Raw genomic sequence first — 15,571 nt, 5'->3', positions numbered from 1 at the left:
CCACATCAGAGCACACTCCAGCTTGGATTTGACCCAGAAACCTTCTAGCTGTGAGGTGACGGCAGTAAACAAGACGAGACAGTTTTACTTCAAATAATTTTAATTTTCAAAACAGCTAAATGACATAAGGGGTAAAACAACATTCACTTGAAAACAATCTTTGTGGTACAGTAGAGATACTGCTGAATTATTGATATCACGGAGGGGATGAATGTTTTTGATTTAAACCTCAGACTTTATGAAGCCTGGAGAGTTAAATATAAGACCTTGGTGGTAATTGAGAATATCCAAGTGAAGAAATTCAGTGCAAGTTGCCCAAGTGCTTTTTGGATGCTTTTATTGTTTCAGTTTGTAAAATATATTTTTAAGCTTTTTTCTTAAGTCATCCAGGTCATGGAGACTCTCAAAGGCTTTGATCAAGGTGAAGGGACTTCCTTTTCTTGGTGGTTTCAGGGCATCAAGCTTTCTGGAAGGAAGCTTGTCTCATCTTCAGGAACCAAGAAAAGGAAGTCCCAGTACCTTCAAGGTTTTGAGGGTTTGAATTTTAGATAAAATGTTGTGGGGGGAAATGTCTGTAGTATATTTCCCTTTGAAAACTGGTCTAAAAAGAACAACCCAACTTAAGTATTTGTCTCAAGTATACATTTGATATGGTCAGGGAAGAGGTCAACTAGTGTAGCTGAACTGCAGCTAACTTTTTTTTTCTTCTTTTATAAACATTTTGTGGTGAACTGTTTGGGACCACATACCAAACACTGAATTAACGTCCTGGATCACACACACACACTTGTTTATTACCCTTATAAGATCCTGACAACACTGACAAAATTTTGGAGAGCTTTAAAAAAAAAAAAAAAAAAAAGCAACTTGCATTGTCTGTAAAATGTTTCCGTGTGAAAGAGCTTTTATAGCACCCCGAAGACTCCTGTACATCGTCACACTTCACAACATCCTCACTGCAGAACATGGTGCTGCATTCAAGTCACTTTGGGAAAATGCGGATAAACCAAAGACTCTGCCTTCAGCAGATATTTGTCACTATAAAACATGCAGCTTGAGGCATTTTCATGGTCGGTGTCTCGTTAACAGTCTGCAGTGCTGGAGTCTTCCCCGTGTACTTGAACGCTGCGCGTCGACCTTCATCAGTTGGATTTTGGGAGTCTGTAGACGCCCCCCGACACTATCAGCTGATGCTCCCTGACCTTCCTCTGCAGGAAAGCCTCCAGCTCGTTGACGTCCATCTCCGTGACGACAGGCCCCGTAGCAACAAACATTCTCAGCATGGAGTGGATGCGGTCCAGCGTCATGCTGTCCAGGTTGGTGAGCATGGCCTGGATGTAGGCCCAGAACAGCTGCAGAGACAAGCGGACAGCTCTCGGATGAGTCACTTCCTCGTGAGGACAATCATGAGTTTCACATCCAGAAGTGAAAATGTGTGTGGAGGTTTGACGTTGCACACAAACACACACACATCCAAGTGCCCAATATAAAACCCAACACCAGAGGGGAAACATGAGTGTACAGTTTGTTTAAATGAGCTTAGATCGTCAGTTCCTCCACAAATGAAGATGCCTCATGTAAGCAGCATTTTCACAAATGCAAAACCCAATTCCAGCAACTCTTATGTATCAAACAAAACTAAATATTTGAAGACCAATGGTCAAAACATGTATACAGTGGATATAAAAAGTCTACACACCCCTGTTCAAATGCCAGGTTTTCGTGATGTAAAAAAATGACAGCAAGTCAAATTACTTCACAACTTTTTCCACCTTTAATGTGACCTATAACCTGTACAATGCAATTGAAAAACAAACAAACCTTTAAAAGGGGAAATATCTAACATAAAAAATGTAAAAGAACGTGGTTGCATAAATATGCACACCCTTAAACTAATACTTTGTTGCAGCAGCTTTGGCTTTTATTACAGCACTCAGTCTTTTTGGGTAGAAGCCTATCAGTGTGGCACATCTTGATATGGCAATATTTGCCCAATATTCTTTGCAAAAAATCACTCCAAATCTGACAGATGGCGAGGGCATCTCCTGTGCACAGCGCTCTTCTGATCACCCCACAGATGTTCGATGGGATTCAGGTCTGGTCGGGCCGTTCCAAAGCCTCAATCTTGCTGTGGTTGATTTAGATGTGTGCTTTGGGTCATTGTCGTGCTGAAGGATGAAGTTCCTGTTCATCTTCAGCTTTGACTGGTATTTGGAACTGTTCATAATTCCTTCCACCCCGACTAAGGCCCCATTTCCAGCTGAAGAAAAACAGCCCCAAAGCGCATGATGCTGCCACCACCATGCTTCGCTGTTGGTGTGGTGTTCTTTTGGTGATGAGCAGTGTTTTTGCGTAAAATACCATTTGGAATTATGTCCAAAAAGTTCAACCTTGGTTTCAGCAGAGCATAACACATTTTCCCACATTCATTTGGGAGATTTCAAATGTCTTTTTGCAAAATTTGGCCGGGCTTTGATGTTTTTCTTTTATAAGATAAGGCTTGCGTCTTGCCACCCTACCCCATAGCCCAGACATATGAAGAAGACGGGAGATTGTGGTCACATGTACTACACAGCCAGTACTTTAAATTCCTGCAGCTCCTTCAGTGTTGCCGTCGGCCTCTCGGCAGCCTCCATGACCAGTTTTCTTCTCGTCTTATCATCAATTTTGGAAGGATGGCCTGTTCTTGGTAATGTCACTGTTGTGCCATATTTTCTCCACTTGATGATGACGGTCTTCACTGTGTTCCATGGTGTATTAATTCCTGGGAAATTCTTTTGTAGCCTTCACCTGACTGATATCTTTGAATCATGAGATCCCTCTGATGCTTTGTAAGCTCTCTGTGGACTAAGGCTTGTGCTGGAAGATGTGGCTACAAAAATGTCAGGAAAAGCCTACTAAAACAGCTGAACTTTATTTGGGATTGATAATAAGCACTTTATTTTGTGACTAGTGTGTGCTGACTCCAATTTAACATGAGTTTGAATGTAATTGGTTACATTTGAACACAGCCAGATCCCCAGTTTATTTATTAGTGCATTCTGTCAAATTTTTAAATATTATGGTTATTATGTCTTATTTCAATTAATCTTAATATTGTATCTGCTTAGCACTTTACCTGCCCAGGGACTACAGGCGGAAATTAGCAATTGTTGCTATAACCTGGCTCAGAGCATCACTTCTTGTTTTACAAGATTAATGTTTTTTTTTGTGCATTGTCCCTGTTTTAAATAAATAAATTCAATCAATCAATCAATCAATCAGTTATAAAAGGGTGTGCACACTTATGCAACCACATTATCTCAGTTGCTTATTTTTACTTTACCTCCCTGAAATATTTCTTTTTTCGATTGCGTTGTACAGGTTATAAGTCACATTAAAGGTGGAAAAAGTTGTGAATTATTTGTTTTGCTGTAATTATTTTACATCACGAAAACCTGGCATTTGAACGGGGGTGTGTAGACTTTTTATATCCACAGTATTTGAATTCTTAAAAACAGTCTTTTGTTTATAAGAATGAAAACGTGTTAGTTAAAGCTCCAAAACGACGGCAGGAGGAGAAGAACCGTGAACTCACCTGCAGCTTCTCCTCCCTCTGCTCAGACTGGGTGGTGGTGTTGGAGTCCCTCTCCTCGTCGCTGTCGATCAGCATCATGCCTCTCTCCACCTTCTCTTTGGAGGAGCCCGTCTCCACCACGTAGTAGCGGCCGCCCGCCTCCTCCCTCAGGACGCCGTGCTGCTGCCACAGAGCCAACTTCCTGTGCAGCAGCTCCTTCGGGGCACCAAGCTTTGCACTCAACTCCTCCAGCGTCCAGGAGCCTGGTGCACAACCAACACGTTTGTTACGTTGTCACACTCTCCCTGAATGTTTTCAGACATTTCACGTCTATTTTGTATCTGAAACTCAATTCTAAATAATCCCAAAAAAATATGTTTAAGCCAAAACTAGAAATGAGACGGTACTCTTATCCTGGAAGTGCAGGATGATGGCAGCATGGATGGGGGAAACGGTGAGGTTGGTTAAGGTTCGATCTTCCAGCTCCACATCCAGAGTGACCGAGCCAAGATGAGGTTTCCAGCTCAGCGTCCTCATGGCCTGAAGTAAGGAAAAGAGAAAATTATTTGCTTGTGAGACAATGACAGTTTACACTTGCAGATCCAAGTTACGTTTTCTGTTATGTTTCACCAGGAAACTGACAACTTGTGCTTTTTATCATTTTACCTCTTTTCTTATTATTTTATTTCATTGTATTGTATTATTTCTTATTTTTATTTCCCTTTTTAATTGACTTTTTACTGTTTAATTGTGTCTTGCTGTTTTAATGTTCATGTAAAGCACTTTGAACTACCTTGTATTGAATTGTGCTATACAAATACACTTGCCTTCTGAGTGCAATAAAACCAAATCCACCAAGAATAAAACTATGTTTCTTTTTTTTTTTTTTTTTTTTTAGCAAAGGCAAATAATTATAAGCTTTATAAAAGAAAAATATCCCTTAAAACTCCCTGACAGGGCAGGGTTGGACTCCACCTTGAGTTTCTCGTAGCGGTGAGTGTACGCCTCCATGGCCTGCACCACGACGGGGGGGAGCTCCAGCTTCTCCTCCTTCAGCGCGGGCCAGAACTCGGATGAGAGGATGATGGCAGACAGAGACAGCGGCGGCTGCTCCTCCTCCTTCAGCCTCGATTCCTCCTCGCGGATGTTGCTGTTGAGCCTGCGAGAGTCCGCCATGTCCTGCGTGTGCACACTGAGGCGTTAATAAAACCGTCTTAGTAATACTGACCGACTCCTCAGCTCCGTAGATGAGTGAATACCTTCAGCATGACCTCACAGTAGTGCATGTGGGACTCGCCGAACCGCAGCTTCAGCAGCTCCACGTTACGAATCTCCCTGAAACAAATCCGTCAAAATTTAAATTCCAGTAGAACATTTGACTTGAAGGTTCTGGAAGTAGATGATTTAAAGTTACTGCAGTCATGCGTTCAAAGCCACTGACAAACTGTGGTAACTGCGGCGTCGCTGCCGTCTCGTTCAGTCGTACCTGGCGGTGTTGTAGTTGAGTTGATGCAGCAGCCTGTCCGCCAGCACAGCTCGGTACTCGTCTATAAAGATGTCCTTGCTGCCGTAGATGCTGACCAGCAGGCTGATGATGTCAGACGAACGCCGCTTTGAGCCCAGTTTATCTGACAAACATGAAGGCGGCATAAGAAACGCGAGGGAAGTGCAGCTAAACCCGCAGCACCCTGAGCGAAGCTCGTACTGACCAGGCACCGAGTCGGTCGGGTCTGGAGTCCAGTCCTCTGGGTCGTTCCCTTCGTCATCACTGTCCTGCATCTCCAGAGTCACCGGGTCTCCCCTGGACAGCTCTGAGGCCAAGTCGGTGCAGCCGTCTGCGTCTCCGGTCAGACCGGCAACGATCTGCCTCACCGTGTCCTCCCGAGTCCTGCAACAACGCACAAAAACACCACGGCTCGCTGATTTTCCTCTGATGTTTCTTAGCTGATATTCAAAGGTTATGGATGATGTTTTAGTGGCCGTTGTGCTTTTAAGACTTTGAAGCTTCTTAGTTTTCCAACGTGATTAAGATGTTCTGTGCATCAAGTTCGTATCAATCAATAAAACAAAGACAAACACTGCACATGAATCTACTAAAGCATCTAACATGCATCTCAATAAGTGCGCAGAAGATTACTTACTACTACAAGAAAACATTCTCTAGTTCAATAAAATGTTTACTGGACAATCAGCGAACATCTAAATGTGCATCTTGGCTCTTTTTTCTCACCTTCATGTTAATATAGACGTAACTGACGTTTGCATAGACGTAACTGACGTTTGCATAGATGTAACCGACTTTTACAGCGATGTAACTGACGTTTGCATAGACGTAACTGACGTTTGCATAGACGTAACTGACGTTTGCAGAGACGTAACTGACGTTTGCATAGACGTAACTGACGTTTGCATAGACGTAACTGACGTTTGCAGAGACGTAACTGACGTTTGCAGAGACGTAACTGACGTTTGCATAGACGTAACTGACGTTTGCATAGACGTAACTGACGTTTGCAGAGACGTAACTGACGTTTGCATAGATGTAACCGACTTTTACAGCGATGTAACTGACGTTTGCAGCGTTGTAACTGACGTTTGCATAGACGTAACTGACGTTTGCAGAGACGTAACTGACGTTTGCATAGACGTAACTGACGTTTGCATAGACGTAACTGACGTTTGCAGCGATGTAACTGACGTTTGCATAGACGTAACTGACGTTTGCAGAGACGTAACTGACGTTTGCAGAGACGTAACTGACGTTTGCAGCGATGTAACTGACGTTTGCAGCGATGTAACTGACGTTTGCATAGACGTAACTGACGTTTGCATAGACGTAACTGACGTTTGCATAGACGTAACTGACGTTTGCATAGACGTAACTGACGTTTGCATAGACGTAACTGACGTTTGCAGCGATGTAACTGACGTTTGCATAGACGTAACTGACGTTTGCAGCGATGTAACTGATGTTTGCAGCGATGTAACTGACGTTTGCATAGACGTAACTGACGTTTGCAGCGATGTAACTGACGTTTGCAGCGATGTAACTGATGTTTGCAGCGATGTAACTGACGTTTGCATAGACGTAACTGACGTTTGCAGCGATGTAACTGACGTTTGCATAGATGTAACTGACGTTTGCATAGACGTAACTGACGTTTGCAGCGATGTAACTGACGTTTGCATAGACGTAACTGACGTTTGCAGCGATGTAACTGACGTTTGCATAGACGTAACTGACGTTTGCAGAGACGTAACTGACGTTTGCATAGACGTAACTGACGTTTGCATAGACGTAACTGACGTTTGCAGAGACGTAACTGACGTTTGCAGCGATGTAACTGACGTTTATCAAAGACAAAGTGACCCACCTGAGGTACTTTCTGATGGGCTGGCAGGCGACCTGCAGGATGACCATGGACGGGTCGAGCTCTCTGAGGGCTTTGATGGCAGAGATGTAAACGGTGAGGATGTCAGCCGTGTGAACACCTGCGCCAAGGACAGAGTTCAATCTACATGCTTTTCATTTTCTTTAAAAACTTGACAGTTGATGCAATTCACTAGAAAATCAGTGACGACAATCAAACAGCCCGTGCTCAACTCTCTAAAAACCACTGGATTTACAATATCCACTGTTAACAAAAAAACAAATCAAAACGACCAGCTTGACTGGGACTAGTGAATCATCTGACCCTGCATGAAATTCTGGCTGGTCAACCACCACAGTACAGAGGTCCTAAGGCAGGACCTATGCTTGAGTAACTGGGAAAACTATTGGGAGATTACTTACATGGTCTAACTCAGGGGTCGGCAACCCAAAATGTTGAAAGAGCCATATTGGACCAAAAACACAAAAAACAAATATGTCTGGAGGCGCAAAAAATGAAAAGTCCTGTATAAGCCTTAGAATGAAGGCAACACATGCTGCATGTATCTATCTATCTATTATATATATATAATAAGTACAATATTGAGAAAAAAGTCGAAATGTTGAGAAAAAAGTCAAAATCTTGAGAAAAAAGTCGAAATGTCGAGAAAAAAGTCGAAATGTCGAGAAAAAAGTCGAAATGTCGGGAAAAAAGTCGAAATGTCGGGAAAAAAGTCGAAATGTCGGGAAAAAAGTCGAAATGTCGAGATTAATGTTGAAGTACAATCTTGAGAAAAAAAGTCGAAATGTCGAGAAAAAAGTCAAAATTAAAAATTAAAAAGGAAAGGAAAAAGGAAGAAAAAAGGAAAAAAAGAAGAGGAAAAAAGAAAAAAAAAGAAAAAAGAAAAAAAGGTCAAACACTTTTGAAAAAGCTCCAGGAGCCACTAGGGCAGCGCTAAAGAGCCACATGCGGCTCTAGAGCTGCGGGTTGCCGACCCCTGGCCTAACTCAATGTATTTTCCCCTGTAGGAGTGTAATGAAACTGTATAAACTTTACAGCACAGAATAAAAATGATATTCTTTTGCTGTGCCAAATGTCATCCGGAGAAGCTCTGATGTTATGTTGACCAGGTCTGATTTGCCGGTTTACGTTCACAAGTACAACTGTCTTCCAAAAGACTTTCATGTAAAGACAACAGCCCTCAGAACCAGCACACGTGCAGCAGATACTGTTCACCGGGTGACATTTGTATAAACAGTGGAAGGCATGTTGGCGACATCTCCCCCCGACTACGGCTGCTTGTCTTCAGTTTTGACTTTAATTCGGCAACGCTGAAAGTGTCGGAGGAAAAAAGCCTGATGAATTCGAGCACGTTTGGTTTACGTATCCAGTAACTGACCCGGGTGCAGCAGACGGCTTTCGAAGGCAGATTTGAGTGACGTGAGGAGCTGCTGCCGCTGGTTGGTTCTTTCCAGGCAAAACTTCAGATCCTCAATAGCAGCTTTCGATTCTGGGAAATCTGGAAGAGACGGAGTTAAAAATGTCAGGTGGAAGCTGTTTAAAAGCGAAACTTGCATCGCTCACAACACGACGTGAGAACAGAGACGTTCTCAGACCTGGAAACTCATGATCATTAAGTATCACAGACAAAACGAGTCAGATCCCCTTCAGTGACGGGCTTTAATACATATTTTACTGTTACAATCTGTGTTGGCTTTCATCAAAGAAGAGGACGCTAATTTCAATAATATTACTATTAAACTGCTACCAGATATTTGAAAAAGAAAAAATGTAATAGCAGGAAATACTGGACAAGTTTATTCTCCAGAAACATCCCATCGGTCATGTGATCAATCATGCAAATAATGTGTCCACTGTGTGGAAAAGATTATATTTGCTTCTCCGTCCCTCTAAAGTGCACCAATGCCTTAAAAAAAAAAGAAAAAAAAGGAAAGGAAAGTCGCAAGAATCAAGTTTAAAAAGATTGTTTCTTTCACCTCTGATGATGCTGAAGAGCTCTTCAATCCTCATGTTGACGTAGATCCTGCAGAAGAACTGATGCATGTGGCATCTCCACTGCTTCATGATGGGGCTGGCGGGCTGGACGCCGGGAGTACTGGGAGCACTGGGAGTCCGCGGGATCGACGAGTCTCCGTCTGCTTCACTGGCAAACACTTTGCTCAGCCAGCCGAGCACCAGCTCCAGCCACTGCTCACACAGAAACATGCACGTTCAGCGCGAGCGGCCGACACAAGGCGAGGCTTAAAGCTGCAAGGGTGTGCAGGTGGTTTCACCTCCTGGAACTCCAGCAGGAAGGAGCGCTCGTACTCGCCCCGGCAATGCTGCTCCATGCGCTGCTCAATGAGCTTGTGGAGGATGGAGGTGACGGCCTCGGAGCTGACCCACTCCAGCAGCTGCAGTTTCGATCTACAAACAAAGGAAGGTGTGAAACTTTTTCTTTTTTCTAAATCTATTGGTATAATTTACAAAACAAGGGATCTGTTGGATAAAAAATGTCTGCACATACTGTATTTCTCTCTTATCATGCCATACATGTCATATTGTGTGGAGGTTTGGGGGAATACGTATAGAACTTATATAGACCCTATAGTTAAACTCCAGAAAAGAGCTGTAAGAATAATAAATGAAGTTTCTTATCGTGACACTACTAATAAATTATTTGTAGAGTCATGCATATTAAAATTCATAGATATTGTATATTTAAAAACATTAGAAATTTTGTTTCGAGTTAAGAATAATAGCCTTCCTGCTTGTTTTCAGCATTTCTTTAAATTAAGAGAAACAAATTACAATTTAAGAAGGCTGTGGGTCTTTGAAAGATGTCGTGTGAGGACTAATGTTAAATATAGATGTGTTTCATTTTTGGGAGTCAAATTATGGAATCAACTTAGTGATGAAGTGAAACTGTGTAAATCTCTGTTAAATTTAAAAAAAATATTGAAAAGTAAAATAATTAAGGATTACAATGCTAAATGATTGGAGTATAATTTGGTTAAGCAGAACAATTTAAAGGGAAATTTCTCTTTTTGTTTTTTTTTCATATTGCAGATAATCTGGGTTTTCTGTTGGAAAGTACAGGGTAGGCAAATGTAAGCTTTGGCTTCAGCCTATTCCTTTTTCGGTTACAGAGTTTATTATTATTTTTTGTGTGAAACTGATGAGTGTAAACTTGTATGAAAGTGTTTTGTCATTTACACACACACACAGTTTGAATTGCAAGTAATGTAATGTAACCAAAATAAACAATTCATTCATTCATTCATTTTCTTTTTTTTTTTAAATACTAAAACAGCTTTTTTTTACTAAGTTAGAAGTGAACCCACTCACAGAATGTGGCTGAGGTCCTGCAGCTGTTTCAGAGCCTCCTGACACCAGCACTGTTGTGTCGGGACCCCACAGCCCCGGCAGGCCGCCCCCTCGGGGCCGTCCGGGGCCTCGGCCCCATCTTCACTGCCCCCCTCCCGGTTCATGTAGACAGAGAAGGTCCTGCTGTAAAACTCCAGCACACGCTCCTGGAGGATGGGAGCTGGGGAGAAAAGCAGGAGGGCCCTGATGGTGGTGAAGGCCCGCTCCTTGAGGGCCTTAGGCCCAGGCCCGCAGAGACCACTGCGACCCTCGTCCTGCCACGTCCCCAGCTTCTCCAAACCACCTGAGGATGAAGAGGAGATGTTTCATAGTGGCTGGTTTTAACAGCAGTGAACTTATATACTAGGGCTGTTCGATTAATCGATTTTAAATCGTAATCGCGATTATGTAATTAGAACGATGTTAAAACATGAAAATCGTAAAATCGATTTTTCACTTTTTTTTTTTTTTTTTTTTTACCTTGTCTGCACACATATTAATGATTGATACCATATTAATGATTGATGGAAATACCTCTCAATACCTGCGACAAGTGCCCCATTACACACCTCTACCTCCTTCATGGGTTGCATTATTATTTAGCATGCAAAGACCCAGTTTAGTTTAATTAGAAAATGTCTTGTTTTATTTAATTGGAAATATAACTTACTGTATGTTTGCAAGTGCTGATTTGCTGATTTTTTTTTTTCAGAGATAAAACTTTATATTTTATTATATTTTTTAAAACTTTTTTTCAACTTATTTTACAGAGTTTTGCACTTTATTCATTCATTTTTGGTTTAATAAGAGCAAAGTTTGCACTTAAAGCCCAATGGGGCAAATGTTCAATAAATAAACAGCATATTTGAAATCATTTCTTTGCCTTTTGTCAATTCACAAAATAATCGTAATCGTAATCGAAAATCGGATTTTGAGAGAAAAAAATTGAGATTTTATTTTTGGGCAAAATCGAACAGCCCTATTATACACTCTTTGTTTCTTCTACTTGCTCAGGAAAGGTTCCAGACGGTCTAGCAGAGTCCTGAAGGCAGTGAGGAGAACCAGGATCCTGTCCCGCTCCTCCAACTCATTTTCTGGCTGTTTCAGTCCAGACCAAAACTCTGGAACCACGGAGGACGAGAGATACATCTGCAACGTCTCCAGCAGCCAGACACCAAGCAGCTGGCCGAGACCATGATTGCACAGCAGGGACAGGCAGTCCGAGAGGTTCTCCTCTGACACCGAGCAGCCGGGAGACACCTGCACATGGACCACAGGCAAGCGGTTAGTATTCATCCAAGTTGCATCTTTTTCATTGACATAAAAAAACTGTTGTCATAGTTTTGCATTTCTTTAAAGTCATTCTGCATCCCATTTCATTGCCTTTTTATGTTTAATCCCCCCCCTCGAGGTTTTTATGTGTTTAAGTAGCTTGCTTCACCTTCATTTCGTGTTGTTCCTGTTTTATCTTATACGTTTTTCATGAGGGATCAAAAAAGCCATCTTACCTCAAGCTCACTGTCATCTCTGTATCTTGTAATGGTTTATTTAACTTCTTTTGGTACATTTAAACGCGTTTTGGGTAAATGAGACGTTTCAGTAGGTTGGATTATTGCAATGGCATCTTTACAGGCCTTAACAAGAAATCTATCAGCTGATCCAGAACGCTGCTGCCTGAGTCCTTACAAACACCAGGAAACTGGACCATATTACATGATTGTCATGAAATCACTGCACTGGCTTCCAGTGAGTCAAAGGATAGAGTTTAAAATCTTACTGCTGGTCTACAAAGCACTGAATGGTCTTGGACCAAAATACATGGTTGATCTGTTAGTTCCTATGAAGCTCCCAGACCCCTGAGGTTCATCTGGATCTGGTTTGTTGTTTGTCCCAAGAACCAGAACTAAGCAAGGTGAGGCAGCATTCAGTTATTCTGCTCCTCACCGGTGGAACAAACTTCCTGTAGACCTGAGGTCTGCTCCAACTGTAGATCCTTTAAATCAGGGCTAAAAACATCACTGTTTACTGAAGCGTACTACTAAATTAAATACGTACCTGCTGTACTCCACTGCCCTTATGTTTAACAACTTGTGCTTTTAATTATTTTACCTCTTTTCTTATCATTTTATTTGTTATTTACTGTTTAATTGTGTCTTTCTGCTTTTAATTATGATGTAAAGCTTGTAAAGCTAAACTTGCCTTGCCTACAGGACTGTCTCAGAAAATTTGAATATTGTGATAAAGTCCTTTAATTTCTGTAATGCAATTAAAAAAACAAAAATGCCATACATCCTGGATTCATTACAAATCAACTGAAATATTGCAAGCCTTTTATTATTTTAATATTGCTGATTATGGTTTACAGTTTAAGATTAAGATTCCCAGAATATTCTAATTTTTTGAGATAGGATATTTGAGTTTTCTGTAAGCCATGATCAGCAATATTGAAATAATAAAAAGGCTTGCAATATTTCAGTTGATTTGTAATGAATCCAGAATGTATGACATGTATGCATTACAGAAAATAAAGGACTTTATCACAATATTCTAATTTTCTGAGACAGTCCTGTAAATGTGCATTGAGACACATCAACTCAGTCCAGTTACTGATAACTAACATGCTGAACTATAACAGCAACACCCAACAAAGTGACAACAGCCGAATAGGACACAATATTCCGGTTTATGAGAAAACATCAGGATTGTGTGTGTCACTGCTTCTGGAAAAATGCTACAACCCAAATGTGTTAAATCATCCAATATGTGGACGGAGTTCTGCGCCAGGGGGGAGCGGGTCAGGGTGCGGGTCAGGGGGCTGCAGGAGTCCGGGGAGAAAGCCCACTCACCAGCGCCCTGGAGACGGTTTCCCACGCATCAGCTACCCCGCGATGCGGGCCGGATCCAGACATTTCCACAGAGTCCGAGTCCATCATCACCTCCTCCATTTTCAGAGACTTTCTTTCTCACCATTAACGAACCAGCTTGTCCAGGTTCAACATTTAAGATTCGGCTGGTTCTGACGCGTGTTATGAAGTCCCCCAGTCGTATGTGCAAGTACGCATTGTGTGTGATAGTAAAGGCTTGAATACTTTGTCAAATCAGTCAGAATGTGGTCATTGATTTAAAACAACATGCAGCGATCTTCTCATATAGCGGGTTTACTTCAACTTCTTCTTCTTCGTCGTTGGGGTTCTTCTTCTTCTTCTAATACGCGTTTTAATGCTAAAAGCTGCACATGCTGCCCCCTATCGGCAATAACATGCACAGATATTTTAGGCAAGGCAAGGCAAGTTTATTTGTACAGCACAATTCAACACAAGGTAATCCAAAGTGCTTTACATCAACATTAAAAGCAGCAAGGCACAATTAAACAGTAAATAACAAATAAAATGATAAGAAAAGAAGTCAAATAATAAAAAGCACAAGTTGTTAAAAATAAGGGCAGTAGAGTACAGCAGGTAAGTATTTAATTTAAGAGTACGCTTCAGTAGACAGTAATGTTTTTAGGCCTGATTTAAAGGAGCTGACAGTTGGAGCAGACCTCAGGTCTACAGGAAGTTTGTTCCACCGGTCAGGAGCAGAATAACTGGATCCTCATAGATTTCAGTTTAAATAACGAAGATAGTCGTAGAAAATTTAATTTTAAACATTTATTTGCCCGAACAACCTTAAAGCAGATGAGCACTTCAATTGTTGGAATTCAGTTATGGAATTCATTAAATTATGATTTAAAGGGCTGTATAAACATATTTCAGTTTAAATATAAATTTTAAGAGAAAAAAATAGCAATGTATGGATGAAATAGTCTAAATATATAATATTTGCGTATGGAGGCAGACAATTTATTTTCTTGTTTTTCTTTTCTTGTGATATTAATTAAGTAATTGTGCAGACCATCTGTTATTATTGTTCAATTTTGTTTTGAGGGAGGGGCAGGTATAATAAGATTTTCTTCTTCCTGTTCCTTTCTGGTTCTGGAATATGCTTTTGATTGTGTTGTCATTTTACTTGCTTGTTTCTTTTCTTTGCATATTTCCATGATCGGAATAAATAAAAATGAAATGAAATGAAATGAAATGATTATATATTTTGATGTTTATTTATTTTTTAACCTATTGTTTGTGTTAAGCCTTTCACAATAATGTTTTTATATTCTTTATTTTCTAATTGGTAATATAATCAATATCTAATTATTTGTATGTATTACATAATAATACAATCTTTAACGCTCTCACGTGGTCAGGATTGGGACCTGCAATGTGCATTGACAAGAAGAAGAAGAAGAAGAAGAAGCTTTATTGGCCAAGTATGAACATGCCAGACAGGGAATTTGTCTTCAGGTTGTTTCGCTCAGTTAACCCAGATTTAAATAGTTGTAAACAGTAATAGACAAATGGCTCTTATTAACATATATACAATTGGAAAAAAAAGGTGAAAGGTGCAGCAGTGTGAGTTAGACATGATTATTGAAAGGTGCATTGTTACAGCATATGATTGTGGTTATTATTATTATTATTACTGTTATTATTATTGCACAGTAGTTGATTACTCTGAGACTATGAGTGATGAGAGTTCATCAGAGCAACAGCTTGGAGGAAGAAACTGTCTCTGAGTCTGGAGGTTTTGGGTACAGTTCTCTGTAGCACCGTCCAGAGTGCAGGAGGTCAAACAGACTGTGTCCTGGTGTGAGGGTTCTGCACAGGGGTGCAGATCCAATGTCAGGATTGGGGGGGGACACCAACGTGATTTTAATTTTTAATTTTTTGCCAATATGCAACTCATACCATAACCATAAATTGGTAAAGGCTCGCCAAAAAATACTGCACAGGGAATCATTTATTGTGCTTGCCTTTCTTGTTTATTTGTCCTAAACAGCCAACAGTGTGTGTCACTGCTTACTTAACTGTTATATTCGTAAATCATAATTTTAAGGGTTTTGGGCATGTAGTGTCTACTCATCTCAAATTCTTCTCACCATCTTCCTTTAATCCTATGGGACTACATTATGCACGATCAATTGATATATGGATGAAATATGGAGCCCTAAACAAGTTGTTTAAACTAACCGATCATGTTTTAACACAGTTATGGTGGTAAACGGTTCTAAAAAAAAGGACCCATTGCTTTGATTGATTGATTGAAATTCTTTATTCAGTCACTTCACCAAACAAACATTGAACACAAACATTATCAAAATAAAATAGTGATCAAAATAAAATAGTGACTGAAAAGGCACAGGCAGAAGCATAGTGCTTATATTAATGCCTGTCCTACATAC

General features: G+C 40.8%; 1 protein-coding gene across 1 annotated transcript; it reads right to left on the bottom strand.

Annotated features, from left to right (window-relative positions):
• Positions 1–711: 711 nt before the first annotated feature.
• anapc2 (anaphase promoting complex subunit 2) lies at positions 712–13,476 on the bottom strand. The gene is made up of 14 exons (XM_061712191.1): positions 13,140–13,476; positions 11,304–11,553; positions 10,276–10,597; positions 9,222–9,354; positions 8,925–9,135; positions 8,327–8,446; positions 6,931–7,048; positions 5,266–5,444; positions 5,043–5,184; positions 4,816–4,891; positions 4,532–4,735; positions 3,964–4,096; positions 3,578–3,819; positions 712–1,352 (listed from the first exon to the last, which is right to left on the bottom strand). Exons 1-14 carry the CDS (start codon positions 13,236–13,238, stop codon positions 1,143–1,145), a joined length of 2,439 nt encoding a protein of 812 aa, XP_061568175.1. The 5' UTR covers positions 13,239–13,476; the 3' UTR covers positions 712–1,142.
• Positions 13,477–15,571: the final 2,095 nt, after the last annotated feature.

The sequence above is a fragment of the Cololabis saira genome, chromosome 21 (assembly GCF_033807715.1).
Source record: "Cololabis saira isolate AMF1-May2022 chromosome 21, fColSai1.1, whole genome shotgun sequence".
Lineage (NCBI taxonomy): Eukaryota > Metazoa > Chordata > Actinopteri > Beloniformes > Belonidae > Cololabis > Cololabis saira.
The sequence above is the reverse complement of the archived record's forward strand: the minus strand, read 5'-3'. Positions and strand labels throughout refer to the sequence as shown.

Coding starts and splice junctions, on each gene's coding strand:
- anapc2 (XM_061712191.1), bottom strand. CDS start 13,238: ATGGAGGAGGTGATGATGGACTCGGACTCTGTGGAAATGTCTGGATCC. Junction 7,049..8,326: donor AAGCCGTCTGCTGCACCCGG/GTCAGTTACTGG, acceptor TCCTTGGCGCAG/GTGTTCACACGGCTGACATC. Junction 4,892..5,042: donor CTCAACTACAACACCGCCAG/GTACGACTGAAC, acceptor GATTTGTTTCAG/GGAGATTCGTAACGTGGAGC.